Source organism: Cinclus cinclus, chromosome 1 (assembly GCF_963662255.1).
Source record: "Cinclus cinclus chromosome 1, bCinCin1.1, whole genome shotgun sequence".
In the NCBI taxonomy this organism is placed as follows: domain Eukaryota; kingdom Metazoa; phylum Chordata; class Aves; order Passeriformes; family Cinclidae; genus Cinclus; species Cinclus cinclus.
The window spans coordinates 110,185,244-110,206,950 of NC_085046.1; the positions used below are offsets into that span (position 1 = coordinate 110,185,244).

At 38.7% G+C, this 21,707-nt stretch overlaps 1 protein-coding gene across 1 annotated transcript in view; it reads right to left on the minus strand.

The window, feature by feature from the left end:
- The window catches only part of LOC134049246 (ethanolaminephosphotransferase 1-like), a 52,695-nt gene that overhangs the window by 22,327 nt on the left and 8,661 nt on the right, over window positions 1-21,707 (minus strand). The window contains exons 2-5 of the mRNA XM_062501532.1: window positions 17,505-17,573; window positions 12,201-12,309; window positions 10,038-10,112; window positions 3,175-3,443 (exon numbers count right to left, since the gene is read on the minus strand). Of these exons, the coding sequence (XP_062357516.1) occupies window positions 3,175-3,443; window positions 10,038-10,112; window positions 12,201-12,309; window positions 17,505-17,573 (522 nt within the window). The remainder of the gene's footprint in view (window positions 1-3,174; window positions 3,444-10,037; window positions 10,113-12,200; window positions 12,310-17,504; window positions 17,574-21,707) is intronic.

Consider the following 21,707-nt stretch of genomic DNA (forward strand, 5'->3'; position numbering starts at 1 on the left):
GGCTTATGAAAAGCAACAGCAGGATTAGGCCAGTATTTCATTAGGGTGATATTAAATTCTTCAAAAAGAAAACAGATTTTTTTTTTTAACCAAAACAAGATTATGTCTTTGAAAATTAACATGTGACAAGAACCCAGAAATTCTATTTTCTCAGGAAAGCTTCATCTTTTTTTTTTCTCCAAGAAACTTAATTTGCAGCAATTAGATTTCTTTGGTTGGTCTTGTGACAAAAATAAAAGTATTCATTTTCACAAAATGTATCCATGGGAATTTCTCACAGATCATAGCAGAGGTTTATTTTTTTAGCCTTTTCTTCAGACTTTTGGATTTTCCAATACATGTGCTTACTGAAACATGGATGAAAATTGTCTGAATGCTACGGTACAGAGGATCCTCTCCCTGCACCTTTTCCTGCTACTCAGGAATCAGCAGAGGATAAATCCTTGTGCAGGAAGGAGGAGAGGCAGGAATAGCTTTCCCTGCTGCGTTTGCTGCCACCTTGATTCTGGATCCACAAACATCACCCTCTGACCAAACATCTCTCAGACACATTACAGCCATTTTTCAAGTTTACAAACCACAGCTTCCTGCAAATGATTGTCTGCTGTAATCAAAGCTAATTGGAGCGCCAATTACAGCCCAGCTAGCCTAATTGGGTTGCCAGTTCTGATGAGTCATCAAGTCAGAGAAAAACGTGATGTGCATAAGTCCCACAGATTGCTGTGCCTATAACAAGGTATTTCTTCATGAGGAACAGCAGCACTTTCTTTACAACAGCTAAGGCAGAGCCCTGAGCAGGCTGTGTTTATGTACAGCAGAGCTGACTCAGCAGCAGTGTCCTGGGAGCCACATGCCAGTTAAGTGCTCACTAAGGTCATCCGTCCTCTATTTGCACACTGATAGTTTTGCTTGAGTTCTGTGGTGATAAAAAAGCCCAAGGTTCCTAGCTACCAACAAGCTTAAAAGCAGAAGTGGGGGACTAGACCACCTGAGCGTCTGACATGCCACTGCAACAGCATCAAGATGTAGGTGAAATTACTGAAGACAGGACAGAGAGGCACATTCCTGCAGCAATCCAGCTAGGAATGCCATGGAGGAAATACTGAACTAAACATTGTGAATCAGTCTGGAAGCAGCTAGTGAGTGCTTTCACACTTACCCTCTAAATGTGACTGTGGGAATACCTGGCAGAGAAGCAATGGGGAAAAAAAAAAAACAGCAAGGGAAACATTATCTTTCTTACTCATCATTAGTCATTTGCTGTTGTCCCCAGTATTGTCTAAGCTACTGAAGATAAAGAGCTATCTTTAATAGTGCACATATCATAAATTTTCTGGGTTTACAATACAAAAACAAATTTTTAGGGGAATTAAGATCTTTTACTAGACTAGTCAGTAGAACTGGAAAAAATATTTTATGTGCTTTCTGGTGTACATGTAATAATGTATTTTGGACTAATAGAAAAATACCACCTTGAACTACAAACCCTGCCTTCTCTTTGTTGATAGGCAATCACAACTACAACAGCTATTTTCTTATAGATGGGAAAACTGACATACAGAGATTTCAATAGTACAGTCTTCCACCACTGCTGATGACTGTGATAAACAGCATAAAAAAATCCTCACATTTACAAGCTTATCACTTTGACAGAAACCAAGTCATCAAAAAAAGCAAGTGAGCAGGACAGCAGTTCAGCATCAGAGGGGAACAGGAAACAGCACTTGTTAGCACCTTGCATCCCAGTTAATCAAAGCAGTTTACAAACTTTACTGATATTCAGCCTTGCCACAAATCTGTCAGGCAGGGAAATATTGCTGCCATTATTTCCCAGATGAGAAAACAGGGCCACAGGCACCGACAGAGTTAACAGTACTGCTCTGCTAGTTGATACCCATTGCCAGATTTAACCACAAATACAGTTTGGAAGCTGCAGCGATCCAGCAAAGCTTTCTAAACTTTCACAGGTACAGTGACCATCTGAGCAACAAGTGAAATAGGCTTGAACATAGCTATTTCTCTCCTGCTAGAAGAACCTCACCGAGAAGCCTTACACAGACATGGCTGAAACTTGCAGACCAGCTGGCTGCCTAATGTCTTAGTTCTGAGCCAACTTCTCCCAAAACCTATTTTCTAGTGGATGACACAGATGCACCACAGCTGGACCACCATCTCTGAGTTGCTCTCAAACCACTGGATTCTGATTATGTTTACAGCACTACATCTGCAGCCATTAATTTGAATACTGTATTTCCATTAAAACACATATTTGAGTATTTGTCAAATTTCTTTTCAATTATTTGGCTGTACCTTTCATCTCATGTCTGTAACAGGAAGCTCAGAAGACTGACTGTGCTCTTCAGGCTGCAAGACCTTGGCTATCAGAGACACAGATAAGCCAGCCCACAGAAATCCCAGTGCTGGGCCCTTGGAAGTGCACTGAGCTTGTTAATACTGCTACTCATCTGTGCACTGAGGACACCATTCACTGTGTTGCTTGGGCATGTTTTCTGAAGTGTCCACCTCAAGACAGGACTGTAAACCAGACAAGAACTCAGCTCGTGCTGACTGTGGGCTGATAAGTCATTCATGTTACTGAATGTCTATGGCTTTTTGACATCCATGGTGACTGACATTTTTTTTACAAAGATAGAACTCACTTGACAACAGTTACTGCTCTCTGCATAGGTACAATGCTATTTCCACTACCACATTTGTTGTAAAACAAAGTAGAATTGAGAAGGTCTGGTAGTGTATAAGTGTGCAATTACTGTTAGAAGATACTACTTGGACTAATTCACATAATGCCTCACAACCTGGTATTGGGAGGAAAATTGTTTGTGGCTTCAGATAGCATATTTATTTTTGTTAATACCACAAATCAAATGCAGTTAAATGACATTCTCATGGGCACTGTCTGGCTGCTAGGCTTGCTGCAAGCCTTTTTTCTCCTGCACAGCAATGAATCTGATGCTGGCAATCTGCTGAAGAGCAGCCCTTTATTGCAACAGCAGAAAATATTTCTGAATTACTTTTAGAGTTTTGCAATTTCACATATTTCAATATCTCAGCCAAATAAATTTGCCTTGAACTCTATTTTTCTATTGCTTTAATATTATGAAAACAATTACATAGTTAAGAACCAAAACCAAAATAGGGATGATAAATACTTACCACTTGGCTTATATCATATCCCCAAGGAAGAAAAAGAACTCCTGTGTTATATTTCTCCCAGTGTGAACACATGAAGTTAAACAGGACAATGCTTAAATATATATACATTGTATATACAGAAACTCCAGTCTTCCCATTGTCACGGGAACAGACAGAAAAAAAAGAAAGCACAAAGATGGAGGTAGCCCAGCTATCCAGCCCATGGTCAAATAGTTCTCCCAGAGGAGTACTGGACTGAGTTCTTCGAGCATGTTTCCCATCTATGGAGTCTAGAAGGATTGAGAAAGAAAAAGAAACAAAGAATTAGAGCACAACAAAAGGATTAGCCTTCTTCACATACCATTCACTACTGCCATATATAACATACAGGAAAATTACACTGATGACAGCAAACTGAAGCACAACAGCCCCCTCAATACCAGCAGGTTAGAACTGCTCATAAAATAACTGCTCCAGTTATCATGCAATTTTTCTGTCCTTACCTCAGCTCTGAAACTAAATGTCGCCTTCCTCATGAGTTTTAGAAAGATACTTATAGTTACTTGCCCCCAGTGGTCCTGAAACATTTTTACATCAGTCCCTGCAATCAGTTTCAAGTGCTGAAAAGTGTCCACAGGGTTTCTTGCCCGATCCATTGGTGTTGTGGACCCTCTGAGCCTTCAGATCTCTACTGGGTCACTAAGGCATTTAAGTTGCTTGATGCTCAGTACCTCAATGACTAACAGTTACATGGATACTTCAAGGAGCAAATTTCACAAAATTTATTTGTATTTGTGCCTACATATATTTGAAAGTGTTTTTCAGTTTTCATACAAGAGTGTGCCCAGGTGGCCAAAAAGGCCAATGGCATCCTTGCCTGGATCAGAAACAGTGTGGCCAGCAGGATGAGGGCAGTGATTGTCCCCCTGTACTCAGCACTGGTGAGGTCACACCTTGAATCCTGTGTTCAGTTCTGGACCCCTCAATACAAGAAGGACATTGAGGGGCTGGAGCATGTCCAGAGAAGGGAAATGGAGCTGGAGAAGGGTCAGGAGAACAAATCTTACAAGGAGTGCCTGAGAGAGATGGGGTGGTTTAGCCTGGAGAAAAGGAGGCTCAGGAGTCAACTTATCACTCTTTACAACCCCCTGAAAAGAGGTTTCAGTGACATGGGGGAGTCATCCTCTTCTTCCAGGTACAAGAAGAAACAGTCCCAGGTCACACCAGGGAAGGTTACATTGGATATTAGGAAAAATTTCTACACCAAGATGGTTGTCAAGCATTGGAATAGGCTGCTCAGGTAAGTGGTGGAGTCACCATTGCTGGAGGTGTTTAAAAGATGTGCAGATGTGGCACTTGGGGACATGGTTTAGTGGTGGACTTGGCATTGCCAGGTTAATGGTTGGACTTGATGACCTTAAAGATCTTTTCCAACATGTACGATTACAAGATGCTAAGAATGCATTAGAGTTAAAGTGCATTTTGTGTTGATCACTTTTAGTACTTGAGTGCTTAAAAAATGATCCAGCACTGTACAGGACCTTACTCTGAGGATGTAGTTGGACAATATGGTTTGAGTTGATCTGATAGCTCACTGCTGTTGAACAGGGGGACATGCAGCCTGTTCAGCTGGTGGAAAGACAGCAAACATGTTTTCTTCTGGGTCACTGAATTGCTACTGTGAATGGTACAAAATGCAAGGGAGATGGCAAAAGGGAGAGATGGTGAATGCAGGGAGGAGAAAGATGGTCAGGCAGCTGTAACATTTCTTAATTGTAATGTCAAACCATACCCTTAGTCTCTTCTGAGACTGTGCAGGTGAAAAATAGAACTATTTTCCTCTTAAGTGTAAACATGCAGGATGAACCTCTTAGGAAAAAGTACACAGAACAAACTCAACAGATGACTTGGTTTTGTCTTGAATGTCAAAATAAAATGGAGGTGCTTTTCTTTTTTATATTACTTGGAAGGTGCTATAGCTAACAACTATTAGCTATTGTTAGCATTAATAACCAAAATTGACTAGGAACACAACTCAGAGTGAGACCAGAGATGCCACAGCTGCTGTAGATCATATGCTACTTACTTCTCTGGTTTATTTGGCAGTACTATGAGTTTTGTTTAATGTAAATACACTTCAGGGACCTAAACCAGGAAAACACGGGATTTCATTTTGTACAGATTTTAGACTATATCTCTATTGTAATACCTAAACAGCTGTGATATATCCTCCACTCAAACACGAATCTCTTGAGACAGTTCTCAGAACTCTAAAACTTAAATATCTCATAGAGGATTTCAAATATAGCTTGCCTCCTTCATTCTCTCTCTATTAATATTTCCACTGAATTTTCAGCATCTTACTGAAATGTGCAGAAAGAAAACTGTATAAACTTGAGATTACTTGAAAGGTGTTTCAATAAAATTATAAATTCTTCCATCCATTAAACAATATCTCTGAAACCTAACCAGCAAAGAAAGATATAAGCAATCCTAAAGAGTTTATGATGTTTTATATTCCAAGAACACCTATCCTAAAGCAGACAGAATTCTGTTACACAGGTGTTACTGTTTAAAAATAAGAATGTTAGAAGATTTGTCTATTCATAAATTTTAGGTTGTCACACAAGTATATAGATAGTAAAATATGTGCCTCACAGGGAAATAGTGGTTTTCATTTTGCAAGAACTTTGGTTCTTCTAAAAAGAAGCTTATGTTGTCCTAAAATACAGTACTTTTAAATAAAATGGTCATGGAGAAATATACAGGAACTACATGACACATACAACAAACTGTGTTTTCGGAACTCCTTAACCACATTTTCCATGTAGTTTCATTAGCTTTTTAAAAGACTGAAAATATTTTCTGGTTTAGGTTTCAGTTTGAAATCATTCATGCCAACAATGGTGTGTGCTCAACAGTTAACATACACTGTCTCACACTTCCATTGCTTTAGCATTCTTATATTCTGTTTTTGTCTCACAAAGATTCATAGATACTCAGCTTTATAAAGTTTATATAACTTTTAAAGAATTCAAAGTAACAGCAAAAAGCACTCCATTTCATGGAAAGGAAATGGTACCAAACCACCTTAAAAAAGCAGGGGAGATGGAGTGCAGCATGTTAGGGAATTTGGAGAGAGTAACTGTGTCATTAAAATAAGCTGAGAAAGATTACAGCTGCATATTTAGTTAGTTATTATGGTTCTTTGCAGTCTTCCAGAGGGAAAACTTTGGCCATGCAAAATTAAATCTGTGACTAAATATTTCATGAAGTGGCTTAGACAGCAGACATAAAAATCTACATTGATATTTGTTCATTATAGCTTTGACTGTCAGCATCATATTCCTTGTCTTCCAAGTATTAGGTACTACAGGCTTCACTGACAAATACCATCTACATTAAAATTCTCAGAAGCAGAACTTCCTATGAGCCTTCCGGGGTGCCATACAGTAACAGTTCCAATATGTAATTACAATTGATGAAACAATAGTCAATTCATTAAATTCCATACAATGACATAAAAAATGGTTTTCACAAAAGAAATCACTGCTTCTGAGTACAGAGACCTGCTAGAGAAATCAGACTAGTAGTCGGCTTCAAGGGATGTTTGTCCTGTTGCTTTTTATGGTACAAATACAAAGAAATTCTGGACAAAAATATTTTGGCACAATTTCACCAACTGAATAGAAATGCCAAGGTGTGTACAATGCAGAGGGAGATGTTTGCTCAAGGGGATACCCCAGGTCAATCAAGACGGCTCTACATGCAGGGGTCTGATTCCAAAAGTGGTCAGCCCCTCTGCACAGAACTGCAGTTCACATGTATAACATGTCTGCATATAGCCTGAAGACCTCAAATATGGCACACAAATGTAAGGCTACACTGCAATGGCCTTGCCAGAAACAGCTCCAAGGAGAGGGTACATTTAGAATCAAAGAACAGATTCATTAAGGTTGGAAAAGACCTCCAAGATCACTGAGATCAATCTCTGACTGAACACACCATGTCAACTAAACCATAATGCTACGTGCCATGTCCAGTAGTTTCTTGAACACTTTCCAGGGACAGTGATTCCATCACCTTTCTGGGTAGCCCATTCCAAGGCTTAACCACCCTTTCACAGAAGAACTTCTTCCTGATGTCACACCTCCCCTGGCACAGTTTGAGGTTATTACCTCTTGTCCTGTTGATTGTTATCTGGGAGAAGAAACTGAACCCTACCTTGCTACAGCCTCCTTTCAGGTGGTTGTAGAGAGCAGTAAGGTCATCCCTGAGCCTCCTTTTCTCCAGACTTAACACCCCCAACTCCCACACCCTGCTCCTCATCACACTCATGCTCCAGACCCTCCCCCAGCTCCATTTCCCTTCTCTGGACATGCTCCAGCCCCTCAATGTCCTTCTTGCAGTGAGGGGCCCAAAACTGAACATAGTATTCAAGGTGTGACCTCACCAGTGCTGAGTACAGGGGGACAAGTACAGGACACTGCCCTGATCCTGCTGGCCACACTGTTTCTGATCCAGGCCAGGATGCCATTGGCCTTTTTGGCCACCTGGGCACATGCTGGTTCATGTTTAGCCACTGTCAACCAGCACCCCCAGGTCCTTTTCCACTGGGTTGCTTTCCAGTCACTCTTCCCCCAACCTGTGGCACTGCCTGGGGTTGTGACTGAAGTGCAGGACCTAGCACTTAGCCTTGTCCATTGATTCAGCCTGTCCAGATCCCTCTGCAGAACCTCCCTGCCCTCCAGGATCAACACTCCCACCCAACTTGGTGTCATCTGTGACCATACTGACAGGGCACTTGATCCCCTTGTCCAAATCATTGATAAAGATATTAAACAGGTCTGATCCCCTGGATGTCCTGCATGTGCACATGTCCTGCATAATGACACTAAAGATGATCTGTTCAATAAACTTCCCAGACACTGAGGTCAGGCTGACAGGCTGTAGCTCCCCAATCCTTCTTGCAGGTGAGCATCCCACTGGCCAGCCTCCAGCTCTCTGGGTCCCCCCTGGTTAACCAGGACTGGTGATAAATGTTGGGGCATGGCCAGGCTCTCCCACCAGCTCCCTCAGTACCCTGGTGTGGATCCCACCTGGCCCCACAGCCTGGTGGGTGTCAATGGCACAGCAGGGACTGACTGCTCCCTCCTGGGTCACAGGAGCCTCTTCTGCTCCCTCCTGGGTCACAGGAGCCCCTTCTGCTCCCTGTCCCTGCTCACCAGCCCAGCAGTCCAGCTGCCTTGAAGATGTTAGGTCTTTCTGCTGAAGACTGAGTGAAGGCATCAAGTACCTCAGCCTTTGCCTCATCCTTGGTTATATGTTCCCCTCTGCATCCAACAAATGATGAAGATTTTCCCTGGTCCTCTTTTTGTTATTAACGTTATTTATAAAAACACTTTGTATTATTCACAGCAGTGACCACATGGAGTTCTAGCTGAGCTTTCACCAATCCAGTTTTCCCTCTACAAGACCTAATGACATCCTTGTACTCTTCTTGAGCTGTCTGCCCCTATTTGCCAAGGTCACAAACTCTTTTTCTTCTCCCCAAGTTCCAGAAAAAGCTCCCTATTCAGCCAGGCCAGTCTTCTACCCCGATGGCGAATCTTTTGGCACCTAGGGATAGCCTGCTCCTGTGCCTATAAGATTTCCTTCTTTAAATATATCCAGCCTTCCTGGACCCTTATTACACAGAACTGTGCAGTCCCTTTAAAGAAACTACCTTGAGTCTCCCCAGAAAATAACTCTGTTGCACCATGTTGTGGAAAAACTAGTTTTGAAGGATAGAGCTTTGGAAGAGAAAGCAAAAAAGCCACACTAACATGGATCTCACTCCCAGTCAGCATCATTTCAAGTCTATGTCTTCACACCACTGCACAGCAAAGTGCAACGTACCTAAAAATACACGCATGGCACACATAAAGTAGTAAAAATTGAATATGAAACTGAGGTGTAGGTGTTATGGGAGAAAAACAGCAAGAGGGGAAAAAAAAATATACTTATTTCTGCAAGAAGCTCAGGCCTGTCATCACATCTGTCATCATCACCTCTCCTGACACGCTCCTTAAGTACTGAAGTGCCTAACAATTTCCTTTTTTCTGCTTTGTCCTTTATTTTTTCCTATCTTTGAAAGCACCCTCTGCTAATTCTGGTGTCTGAGCTTCTCAGAATGTCACCATCAAGAGACAAAAGATTTTTGTGAAACCAAACAGTAGTGACTCTCCTTTGAAGAAGGCTGAAAGAGTTGGGGTTGTTCAGCCTGGAGAAGAGAAAGCTCCAGGGAGTCCTTAGAGCAGCCTTCCAGTATCTAAAGGGGCTACAAGAGAGCTGGAGAGTGACTTCTGTCAAGGGCACGTAGGGGTAGGACAAGGGGGAATGGGTTCACTGAAAGAAGGTGGGTTTAGATTAGGTATTAGCAAGAAAATCTTTGAGGATGGTGAGGCACTGCATTGGGTTGCTTGGAGAAGCTGGGACTGTTCCATCCCTGGAAGTGTTTAAGGCTAGGCTGGATGGGGCTCTGAGCAACCTGATCTAGTAGAAAGTGTCCCTGCCCATGGCAGGGGTATTGGAACCAGACTGCTGCTATATAATGATTTCCATTGTTCCTCTAAAATAATTTGAATTTTCAAGAGGGATAAGTGTTACCATAATAGAACCTCTAATATATTACTTAATATGCTGTTTGGGGTTTAAGTCTTATGAACTTTTATATTTTGTGTTGAGGTTTGGGATTTTTTTTTTTTTAAATCTAAGAAAACTCTTTTGGAAGGAGATCAGTAATTTAACCACAATGCCTCTTTATCTCAGAATCATCACTATTGAATTTGAAGGTAAAATTACATTAAAATGTCAGACATGCAAATTATTTCACTGTACATTACCTAAAGCATAAGCACAAAAGGTGGTAAAAGCACTGAACAGCCACACCCAGGTGGGAACAAGTCCAGGACTGGTACCTGAAAAAAAAAATGGGGTAGTGAATCAGTGTAACAGGGGTTAACATCAAAGAAATCCACCAAGATATGCATATAGATAGAAATTAGCTGCCACTGATTAACCCACTGCATCAAACAGATTGAAATATTTGAGTGTGACCTTCAGGCATCGGTGACCTGTATCAAAGAAGCATTGAGCAGGCTTGAATGTGCTTGCAGCGTAAAGGACAAAAGGTAATAGAGAGGTTTCTTGGTCCTGAAATGACTCTAGTATTGCACAGAACAATGATAGCATCTAGGCAAAAATATTCACAGGTCGTCGGAAGACTATCCATTGAAAAACTAGTTAATGTTCATGTAGTATATAGAAAAAATGCTTTCAAGCATGATTATCAGTGTCAGTCTGGGGTTTGTGTAGCACTTTTACCACACAGATCTGAACTGGAATTTTTTTGTCCTTAGTCTAGCAAAAATATTAACACCCTTCCCTTTTACCTTGAGAAAAAGTAAAAGATAGTTGAATTGGACAAAGCCCAAGGTTCTGCTCTTGCTCTGCTGATAGCAATAATCCAAGGTTATTGTTGCTTTTTAAAAGAAATGGATCCGTTTTCCAAAGAGAGTTCTATTTAACTAAAACATCACCCAATACTACATTTACACTAAACAACTGTAAATGCAAAGTCCTCTCAGGTTTCTGCCAGTTGGCACCAAACACAGGCAATTCCTGCATACAGAGGTGTGTTCTTCCCTGAATGATGCCAGGAGATGCCAGCACCTAAAGCACTGCTCTGACTACCTTTCTCTCAGTGCCACATCTTGCCATTCTGAAAGAAAAGATGACAATTCCTGACTCCTAGCTGCAAATCTGCAAACTGTACTATGAAAACCAACTGTGTGGGAAATTAGGTCTTTTATTTCTGATCCTAGGTGTAGGAGTGATATACGATACTCCAGAGGTCCTTCAGGTTGCGTGAAAGCTTTTCATCAACTGAGAAATGGTGGGTACTGTTCTCATGTGGACTCAGGAAGAGCTTGCAAACTACACATACAGGTCTCAGCTCTAACAGACTTAATTACCATTGCAAATGTCTTCAAGTTCCATGTATACCTACCGAGAATGTGTCAAGATAACATGATCCCACTAAGAAGATCTGTTCTGGAAGTTCTTTTATCACAGGACTGAGTAAACATCATCTCCTTTGATTAAAAAACCACCAGGTGTTCAAGAATGAGGTCAGACAACTATATAACAAGCTGGTCCTAAAAATGTAACTTCTGAATAGAAACTGCTAGTACCTATCCCTGCCCCTGGAACTGCTATGTTAAATGTACAACAGTGCTCACCAAAGGGTATCTCCTGAAGCTAACCACAGGCATAAAAAAATAAAGACAGATAAATGTAGTTGTTTCACAAAATAAAAGTGCTGTCCTCACTAAATTATCTAGTTAAAAAAGCGCCTTTTATCTATCTATCTATCTATCTATCTATCTATCTATCTATCTATCTATTTTACATATTAATCACCTGGAAGATTCTTACTATCTGTGGGCTCCAACAGCTGGTCTGAGAAGCCCAAACCAACACTCAGGAGCAATCAAGTCCAAAAGATTTCTGACTTGGTCTACAATGAGGAGCAAACATGGACTCGGACTTTGACATTCATAATTTGAAGAGACATTTATTTATGTTTTTGTCTAGAAGCAGTTTTGAATAGGGCGTGTGCATATGTGGAGAAATTAAGGGGAAGTTAACTCCTTTGGGTATCAGTTTAGGTATCAAGAAATGTTAAATCAATGAAAATGTTATGAAAAATATTCAGGTGGATTTAGGCTGCATATTTAAACCCTGGAATCAACTTTAAATATAATGAGATCTTATCAGAGATTTCAAGTAGCATATGCTGAAGCCCATTTTAGGGATAAAATAAAATAAGATTCTTTCAATAAAATTGTCTAAATTTATAATGCTATGTGTGAGGTAGATTCTCCTATCTGTGCCTACAGGAGCCTCATAAGCGAATAAATGGAAGATCCAAGATATCTCCCTGTAAGATTCAGAAGTATAAGCCGTTCAGTAATTCTGAAAAATTACAACGTGAACATACTTACCTGAGGCAGTGTAGTCCCAGTCGTAAAAAGATAATAGAAAATAATTAAATAAAATCATGACAAATCCGGAGAATGTTAACAGGTTGGGAGCAATCCACAAAGGCACTATCTGTTAAAAAAATGAAAAGAAAAAAATCATTAAAATTATATATAAAATTTTATATCTTATTCTAATAAAATATTTTATGTCAGGAAAGAAGCTTTTATATGACATCAGCAATGTTCAGGTTTGTGTGTATTTCCCCATTTTCAAATTAAAATGCAGCTTTAATTTCTGAAATTTATTTTCACATGCAATCCTTTTGCCTAATTTTTGTGACTGCAGTAAGAATGATATTTTTAAAACGTTGTACTCCTTTTAAAATGTTGTACATTATCCTTATTTACCCTGCTTCCAAGGAAAGCCTTTTGTGATCAGCTGTATCAGAACTGAAAGAAGACTGCAGCACCCCAGTGTGGTAATTCAGCATCCACGTGGCAGGTTTTTCAAGCATTGTATTCCCACACTATAGCAAGGAAAGTTCTTCTTCCAAAGTATGTGAATAATTTCTTATTCAAAACATCAACAAAATCAGACCCCGAGTGCATTACACTTTCAGATTCAGAAGATGTCCCTGTTACCAGCATCTCTCTTCTCTCTAGATAGTAACTTTGTGACAGTGCCTCCCTCTCTACTCATCAATTATAAACACTCCATTAATTCATTTTACTTTGGAGGGTGCTAAAAAGGACTCTCTGCCTTCGACTAAATCTCTTTGTCCCAATAACCATTCTCAGGTATTTTGCTCCCTGTGGCTTTAAGGTTCTCCTTACACTGCACCAGGAATCCCTTCACTCTTCCCAAGTAACACAATTTCTCCAGAGTATTTTTAAAATAGCCTACACAGCTTTCTACATGATCTTTGGACAAAACATATCTGCAGAAATACTAAGTATCAACCGTTACCATCACTCAAACACATTATCAATGTATTTAAAACACAAAAGGAGGCTTATAATTAAATTATTTGGAGTGTCTAAGGACTCAAAATTTATATAAAGTACTTCAACACTATAAAATAGTTCAAGAAAATATTAAAGAATATCAAGTCAAATGATTCCTGATACTAACAGGAGTAGTATATTATATTGCAACAGTATACTATAACTATGCTAACAATAGTTTTGAAATCAAATGTTTTGTTAATATCTCTGGGCAAGCTAGCTGAACAGTCAGACAAAATACTTATTAATTTCTTCTATTCTACTACTATATTTACTTAAATTTACTTTTTAAACCTGAATGCTTTGACAGATTAACTATCCTGACTTGATTATCTTTTTCAACTATACAGCAATTTGTAATGTTCAGGAGAAATTGTGAAGACTAAGTGTACACTTCCAAAGATCAGATTAGAGTTCCTGAACACTTTTCTATTTGATCCATTTTCTTGGACATTTTCTATAATAACATTGGGAAAACTTTTATATCTGATATTTGATTCCTTATCAGCAGGACTTTATCACTGATTTTAAAATACTGCATGTCAGCTCTCATGGTACTTAAAATACACCATGGAATGCATACAGCAACAATTTCAGAAATGTAACATATCTATCATTCTGAGTACTCAAAAGGGCAAATCTAAACCTCTAAGAAAAGGGACAGCAAACATCCCATGAAGTTCCTTTTGGAGAGCATCTAAGGAGGAACCCTTCACTGCACAGTCTCCTTTCCTTACACAGACTGCATGCTCAGCATGCAGCAACAGCCACACATCTCCCAGTTCTGCTACCTGGGGATGCAGAAGAGGAATCTCCTCCTGCTGGGGATTTATCTGGTATCTATGACCTTCCACGAAAGAAGCAGAGACACTGAAAAAAAAAAATCTAGGTTTGTCTCTTTTAATCTAAATCACAGATCAAAAGAGTGCTTTAAGACACTATGGATGACATGGTTACATGGATACATATGGATAAACTAAGTTTTTTCTGGATGATTCATAAGAATTGTTGACTATTAAATCAAGTGGGGCACCACAAACATCTGATTTCTAATTAGGCTAATCATTCTAAACATTCACAATGTCATTTTTAAGTTATTACAGGAAATAATTTATGCTTCCATGGTGCAAACATGAAAAAGTTATACATAACCCGCTTTCTTGCTAATAGTGTGTATTTTAAGGAGGAAACCTTCAAAGGGTGTAGTTATAGTTGCAATCCCTTTGGCTAAAAGACACACCATGAAAAACAGTTACAGGAGCTCTGTCCTCAGGAAAACAGGCTCTCCTGCAGTTAAGCCCTTAAGCATGTTCTTTTGATCCTTACCAAACCTAATCTGTCTAGGTATTTGGAAAGTATTCCAGTTGCAAAATCCCTTTTGTTATATTTAACGCCTCTTATCCTTTTGGTTGGCATTACCACGACCATCGCCCTATTTCATAATTAGAAAATCACAGGGGGTTCAAGATTAACTTCTTACACACCTTGAAAAAAGAGAGCCTGAATTTATTAGTATTCTACGGAAGGATGAGCTGCAACCTTTATTATCTAATTAACAGACAGTAGAGGTCTAATACATCAATGTGCTACATAATTAATACAACTGAAGGTGCCATGGGGAGAATCACACCTGCTCTCTGGCAAAACCCTTGTGTGCTTGAACCTTTTAAAAAACTCTTAGTTCCATGAAGTATTAACTGATTTCTATTTCTCTGTGTCTACAGCCATTCATTCTAAAAGCCTTAATACAAACAGCAAATGCTTTAATATAGTAAGTATTTGGATAATAAATGGTAAAGTATACATTTTTATAAAGCTCTGTTCAAACTTCACTAGGTCACTTGAGACCACTAAAATGATACTCTTGCCCAATTCTGGTGATAAAATCAAAGTTCATAAAGGCAATAGAGGAGTTTAATTGATTTCAGTGACTTTGGCATACACCTTTGTATTCCAGTGAGATTTCCTCCTTTTCCTCTCACTGTCCAGCAAGCTTACCAGAGACAAATGAGCTGGGTTATGACGTTTTCAGTTCACAAATTTGCAGATCTTTAATATCAAGCTCTTCTTCATTTCTTGTAGCATAAGAAGTACATTTTACAATAAATGGTAATGTCTTGTAACACAGGAAACATATCTTCCAATGAATTCTGTGTTGTGGAATACAGAGAAACTTGTGTTGCCTTAAGATTAAACAGGCATATGAAAGGCAAGACCCAAATCCCAAGCCATTGTTCTCATGGTTTGCTTTTGTTGGCTTTTTTTTTTTTTTTTGCTTGGCTCAGTGAATTTCAGCTTGCCTTTTTTTAAAACTCCTCTAGAATCTAGTAAAAATAGTCCATTGGAATTTTTATTGTCACCAGTTTAGAAATGAAAAGATAATTAATTAATATCTGAAGATGAATGTATCCGGATGTCTAAACTGAGTGAAGGAACTCCCAGTCATCAAATGCATACTTATACTGCCCAATTTTGAATTAATATAGTAGATGAAAAACATTCTTTAAAAAGTCCTTAAAAATTATCCTAATTTCCCTATTGCAATGCACTGCTCAGGAAAAACAACATTATAGCAACTTGCATTCCTACTGATATTTTACAGTTATATTGTGGCCAATAATTTTGGTGGTCTCGCAGTTCTCATTTCCATCTCTAGGAGCAACATGGACTCTACTGCCTTCTCAGTTACATAGTGCTTTTCCCTCTGCAGCTGTGCACTGCCAGCTCCACTGCAGGACTCTGATTCTACATGGCAGTATCCTTTAATCTTAGAAGGGCTACTTCTGCAAAAGCTGAGAGCAATATAATTTCCCTTTAGATCCTTGTGACACATAACTGAGAAGTATTCTGTAAACCTCTTGCACCAGAAGGCCAAGTGGAACATTCATTGCTTTACTTTCAGGATTCTAACCAAACCAAACGGCACAGTACACACATCACCCACTTCAGTCTTTGGTTCTGTACCCAGATTGCTGAAATAGGTTTTAAGTTCTTTGCTCTGGTTTGGGTTCTCCTCTGCCAAGAAGTGAACTAAATCATGCTCATCTAAAACTCCATGAGATTTTAAACAATCTAAAGAGGTCACACTTTTATAGGACCTATCACCCTAAGCTACATGGCAACATTTAATAATGTCGCTTTTCTTCTGGCAAAATGCTGCAGCCCTAGAAGGACTTATCTCCAAAGGAGGTTTTGCACTGACAGAACTCCCCTTTCAATCTGATAGCAGATGAATACCCACCCATCTAAACCCTAAAACAAGAGGCCCATGCACAATAAAGCTTCTACTCATCTCCTGTGCCAGAGAGCTGGAGGGGCATTTCTGCCTCGTTGTTTTCCTCAATATAATGATGGGAATAAAAATAAAGTCTCTAAATGAACTACTGAAGTTAGTGTCACATCTTTGAACTGCTTTTTTCTCATCCCATGTTCAGGTTGTTTTTTAATTTTTCAGTTGGGTCATATTACAGAACACTTTTCATGAAATTACTTTGAGGTTATGAATTAAGATTATTATTTTCCTGCCATATCAAGAATAAGCAACACCTGAATTATAGATCCAAAGATGGCACATCCAACAGCACTCTGACCATATACATCCTTTTTTTGTTTGTGCAAAGATTTATTTTCAAGTCTTCTCCAATACAAACATTTCCTGTAACGAGGCAGACGCAGAAGTCAGTGCTTCCTTGGAGATCAATAAAGTTCATGTTTATTCGAGATGCAGCTTTTTTTTTTTTTTTTTTGCTTTCTTTTTTCTGCCAACAGCAGCATAGCTAATTGTGAGTGGTTTATTTTTAAAATCTGCAGATTGCAATGCATTCAAGAGATGGCATCTTCCAATCGTTATGGTGATCATGGTAACCACTCTCATTTTCAGCTCCTGAGAGCTGCCTCAAGCAAGTCCCCTTGGGAGAAAATGAGACAGCACTTGCATAAAATCATATGCATGGCACAGAGAGAAAGCCATGCTGTTGTTAGGCAGCATATGTTGCACAAAAATAATCTTTACTGAGTAAAACCATCCATGTCTGCAAAGCTGTTTAATGAAAGATGTAATAATGAAAGATGTAGGAAAGAAATTGATGCCTTTTCTACAGCAACCAGAAAAAAAGAAACAAGCCCTTTCTTTCTAAAAAAAATAATCTCAAAACAACATACCTTAAACACAGCTATTACCCTGCAACATTTGTTTTCTTTTATCAGATGTCCTCATTTCAGCTTTATTGATCAGTATGTATTTTTAAATGAAAATACATGCTATATTTAAAATAAATTCTTACATTAACATGTTATGCTTTTATTAAATAAAATTCTTACCTTAATAATTTTATTCCAGATGGGCTGCATAATGTACACAGATAAAGGATTTGTATCCACAGCACTGTACTGTGAGGAAAAAACAAGCATGTTAAACAAAGCACTGAACAATGGCTATTTTTCCAGGACTACATCTCCTTCAGCATCTAAGAGCACTCAGTGAGACTGGTGTAAATTTATTTTATTCTGATTCATACAGGTTTTACTTCATTTACAAGCACTGACCTGGTTTACAATTACCTTGTTAGCAATTCTATGTATTAAGACTAAGGTTTAGGCTTGTGAAAAGGCATACAGCTCTGCAGTCACATTTTACTTTAAAATTCCTATTAATTGTACAACCCTATAAGATTCTCCATTTCTACCATATTTTGGATTTGACACCTTTATTTGCACTACCAGTAATACACAGTCTGAGCACCAGTTCATTGCTAGTATGTAGAATACATAGTGAACATGGAATGTGTTCATAGATGGAATATTATCTTGCAGAGATACACAGATTTTGTCATAGTAACACAGTTGCATTTGCACTATGCTAACTCCTGTAAGGCAATGTTATTAGAAAAATGAGCTCTAAAATAGCACAGTTCATTACCACAATAAAATTTCTCAGTTGGACAGATTTGTAAATACATGTGTTTTATAAATTCCAGTAAGTACCTATCTCTATCTTTTGTAAACAAAATATTTCAGAAATCCAAGGCCACCCTGAATTGCTGTTGTCTCCTTTTTCCTCAGAGGACAGTATCAAGTTTTATCCTGCCTTGAGATGGCAGAACACAGAATAATCTTAGGAAGAACAATCTTAACTGACAATCCCACTCAAAACTATGTATTTCAGCCCTGGCAGGTAGGCATTGGAAGAAGTTATCCATCACTGGGGTGGTACACATAATTATTTCAGAAATTCTTGGACTTTGAAAGTGCATATATGGCTTAACATTGCTAGGATGATATGACTCACATAGACTCAGCCATATCTGCATATAGCACTATCCAAACATTGTGTGCAGAAAATGGGAGCAAGATAGGGATGTGTTAGACCATAGCTTGACAAAGCTGTTCATTTGCAGAAGAGCTGATGACAAAGACTCTCTTTTTACACAACTTCAGCTAACAATTAACTGTCTCTCCATATATATAGTTAATTTATTGACCTCTTTTAGCCAACTACTCTTTGGAGGAGAGTGCACTCCAGAAGCACCTGTTCCAAGTCATTAATTATCAAAGCAACTTAGGCACTTGTCTTAAACTCAGGTACCTACATATGAAATGCTTAGGAATTCTTCCATACATTTCCTTTTTCTATCTGAGACAAAGCATATGTTTTAATTACCTTCTGGACAAAACAAAGCATTCACATAGTAATTTTGTGTGTTCAAGTTTAAATCACAGACCAAAAACACAGCATCTAATAAAATTATTATAACACAACTGTAAATAGGTAATCAAGATATCAAAACAAATATCAAAAAAATCACCTAGTGGTAACTAGGTAACTAGTAACTAGTCAGACCAGACTGCCTAAATTTCCGAAAGGAACAAAATTTTTAGTTTAATGAAGTGTACATCACTGATTTTAATTTTTCTAAAAGTGCTGTGTTCATTTTGATTTTGTTCATTTTTCTCTGCTGCTGTCACCCATATTACTTAATACACGATGCAACTTTGTCATCAACAGATTTTCCACCAGAATATATATTAGATTTCTTAAATACATTATCTCAGAAAAAAAAATAATTTTCAGGTAAAACTTAAGTTTCCATTATTATGTATGTATCTGCAGGTCCAGATGCTGTATTTATCTTTTTAACACTTATTATTACAACTGTTTGAACTTTTGATAGTCCAGTTTGCATGTGAATTACCAAAACCTGTGGCCTTTGCTTATGTTTATGCCAAAATTAGCAATAATACCGAGCCATACAATACCTATGCTATCAGACCAGCCAGCTACTACTTAATTCGCATGAGAACTATGGAAATCCTCTGAATATGAAGAAAATTTGAAGTATCCATTAGCACTTTTAAGGTTCCAGGTAATCAGGTGTCTGCTCAAAGTTTCACTTTTTGGCTGCTTCCATTTCCTTACCCAAGCTGTATTTAAAGACTATGTGAGACACAGGACAATTTGCTGACCAGAAAATTCAATGAATACAGCTTTACCTCTAACAGGAGAAGAATGTGCAAAGGTCAGAATAAGTGAGTAATACCATTGCTTCTACTTTGGCATTCTCTTTCTCCCCTCACCCCCAAGTCAAAATCATTAATAAAATCAGAAAATGCTAGTTAAACAACAACAGTAAAATGAGGCTTTCTATCCAAGATATTCACTGGCTGTTCAGAACTATTGCTTTTTTTTTTTAGAAGGAAAGAAAAAAAGGAAAATCAGTCTCATTTCTTTGAAATTGCTTTCTTGTAGAGAAAATATGAGAGACTATATAGATATTATATGGTTTTTGTATTTTCTTTATTGGAAAATGTAAGAGATTAGGTAGCTTTACAACATATCTCTACATAACAGACACAAACAAGAGACACAGTCAGCTTTTTGTCTGCCTTCTAGTTTCAAAAGTCAAGCACCAACAATCAAAACAGACCTTACTTGAAAAGAAAAAAAAAAAAGGAAAAAAAGGAAAAAAAAGTAGAATTACAGCTAGCTTTTGTCACCTAAAGATGTTTCAAGATGCACCACACTTCATCCTGTTAATTCTTATGTCTGTGGCTGAACTGTTGGTCCTCTGGGTGTGGAAGGAACATTCAGCAGTTGTGCAGAAGAATGGAAATTTGCTCTTCCCTCCACAATAATTTGTTTTAGCCAGACCAAAGGAAACACCCATGGAAAAACATATTTCAGTCACGGCAAAAAATAAAACTTAACAAACAAAGTCTGCTATACAGTTTTATATTCTGCTTTGTTCTGCTCCCAAGAAGCTACTAACCTCAAGGCCATGAAATCCTCAGGAGTTTAATGTTCATGTCTGCTCAGAAAAGCAAAGAACTGAGTAACTTGCTCACATTATGACCAATGAGCATGAATGCAAGAGTCCACTGAACCTGATGCAAAAAAAAAAGCACTGCCATTTGCTATTGTGTAATTCTGTCATTTTCGGGGCACTTACACTAAAGGACAAAAGTGGAGAGGATAAGCCCGTTGGAGGTTTTTAAGTGCAAGGCTCATACAAGTACTGAGCACTTCCCTGCAAACACTCTCTGCCCTGGTAAAGGGATTGATTGTCCTTATGCAAAGATGAAGAGGTTGGAATAATCTGAAAACTTCTCCAAATTATTTTTGAAGCCAGTTGTAACAGTAGGGAGGGAACGGCAGGAGTGAGTGAATAGGAAAAGAGGCACTGACTTCATCTTACTCCCAAATTTAAAAATGCCTCTTCTGTTTTTTATTTAATAGCTGATATCTCCTTGAAAGCCATCTGCTTTCTCTCTCAGTGCTAATGGCTTCTAGCAGAACTAGAAATGAGAATACAGACACCAGACACATGCACACATATATGTTGACTTGGGCAGCACACATGAAATGTGGTTTTACTTTGTGTTCCTGCATCTTAATTTCCATCCAGGGGATCCAGCACAGCATCAAGTTTGTGCTGGTCACTTGTGTTAAAGGGGAAAGGAAACAAGATTAAGGAGGAAGGGGGGAAAAAAAGGATAAACAATTAAGAAAAGTAACAGAAGAACAGGAGAAAGAAAAATGAGCAAAAGCAAAGGTTTGGCTACACAGAAGAAATACAATTGCTCTGCAGTGACAGAGCAGAGCCAAACACCGAGGGGCAAATGCACTCACAGTGATCAAGGTCTACTCTGCTAAATACAAGACAAATGGCACCTTCTGGTTCACATCCACACAGCTTAGAAATAAATCCTATTTTTGCAAACTGGTCACATCAGCACCACAGCATCTGCTGGAGGCCTCATCATCTGGCCCCACACACCCAACACATCATTAGCATTCAGTATATTTAAGTTCAAAGTATCTGAAACAATCTGAAGACTACACTGTAACCCAGCAATATGGCACTTCCAGAGGATGAAAGTGAGCCCTGTCTGCTGTGCATGTTCAAAAACCCAAATGCCCATGTTGGAAGAGCACTTAAGGATGGTGAAACCAAAAAAATTATGTGCATTACCTCCAGAACAGTCTATTTCCAAAACAAAAGCCTAGCTATTGCCTTGGAGAGACTT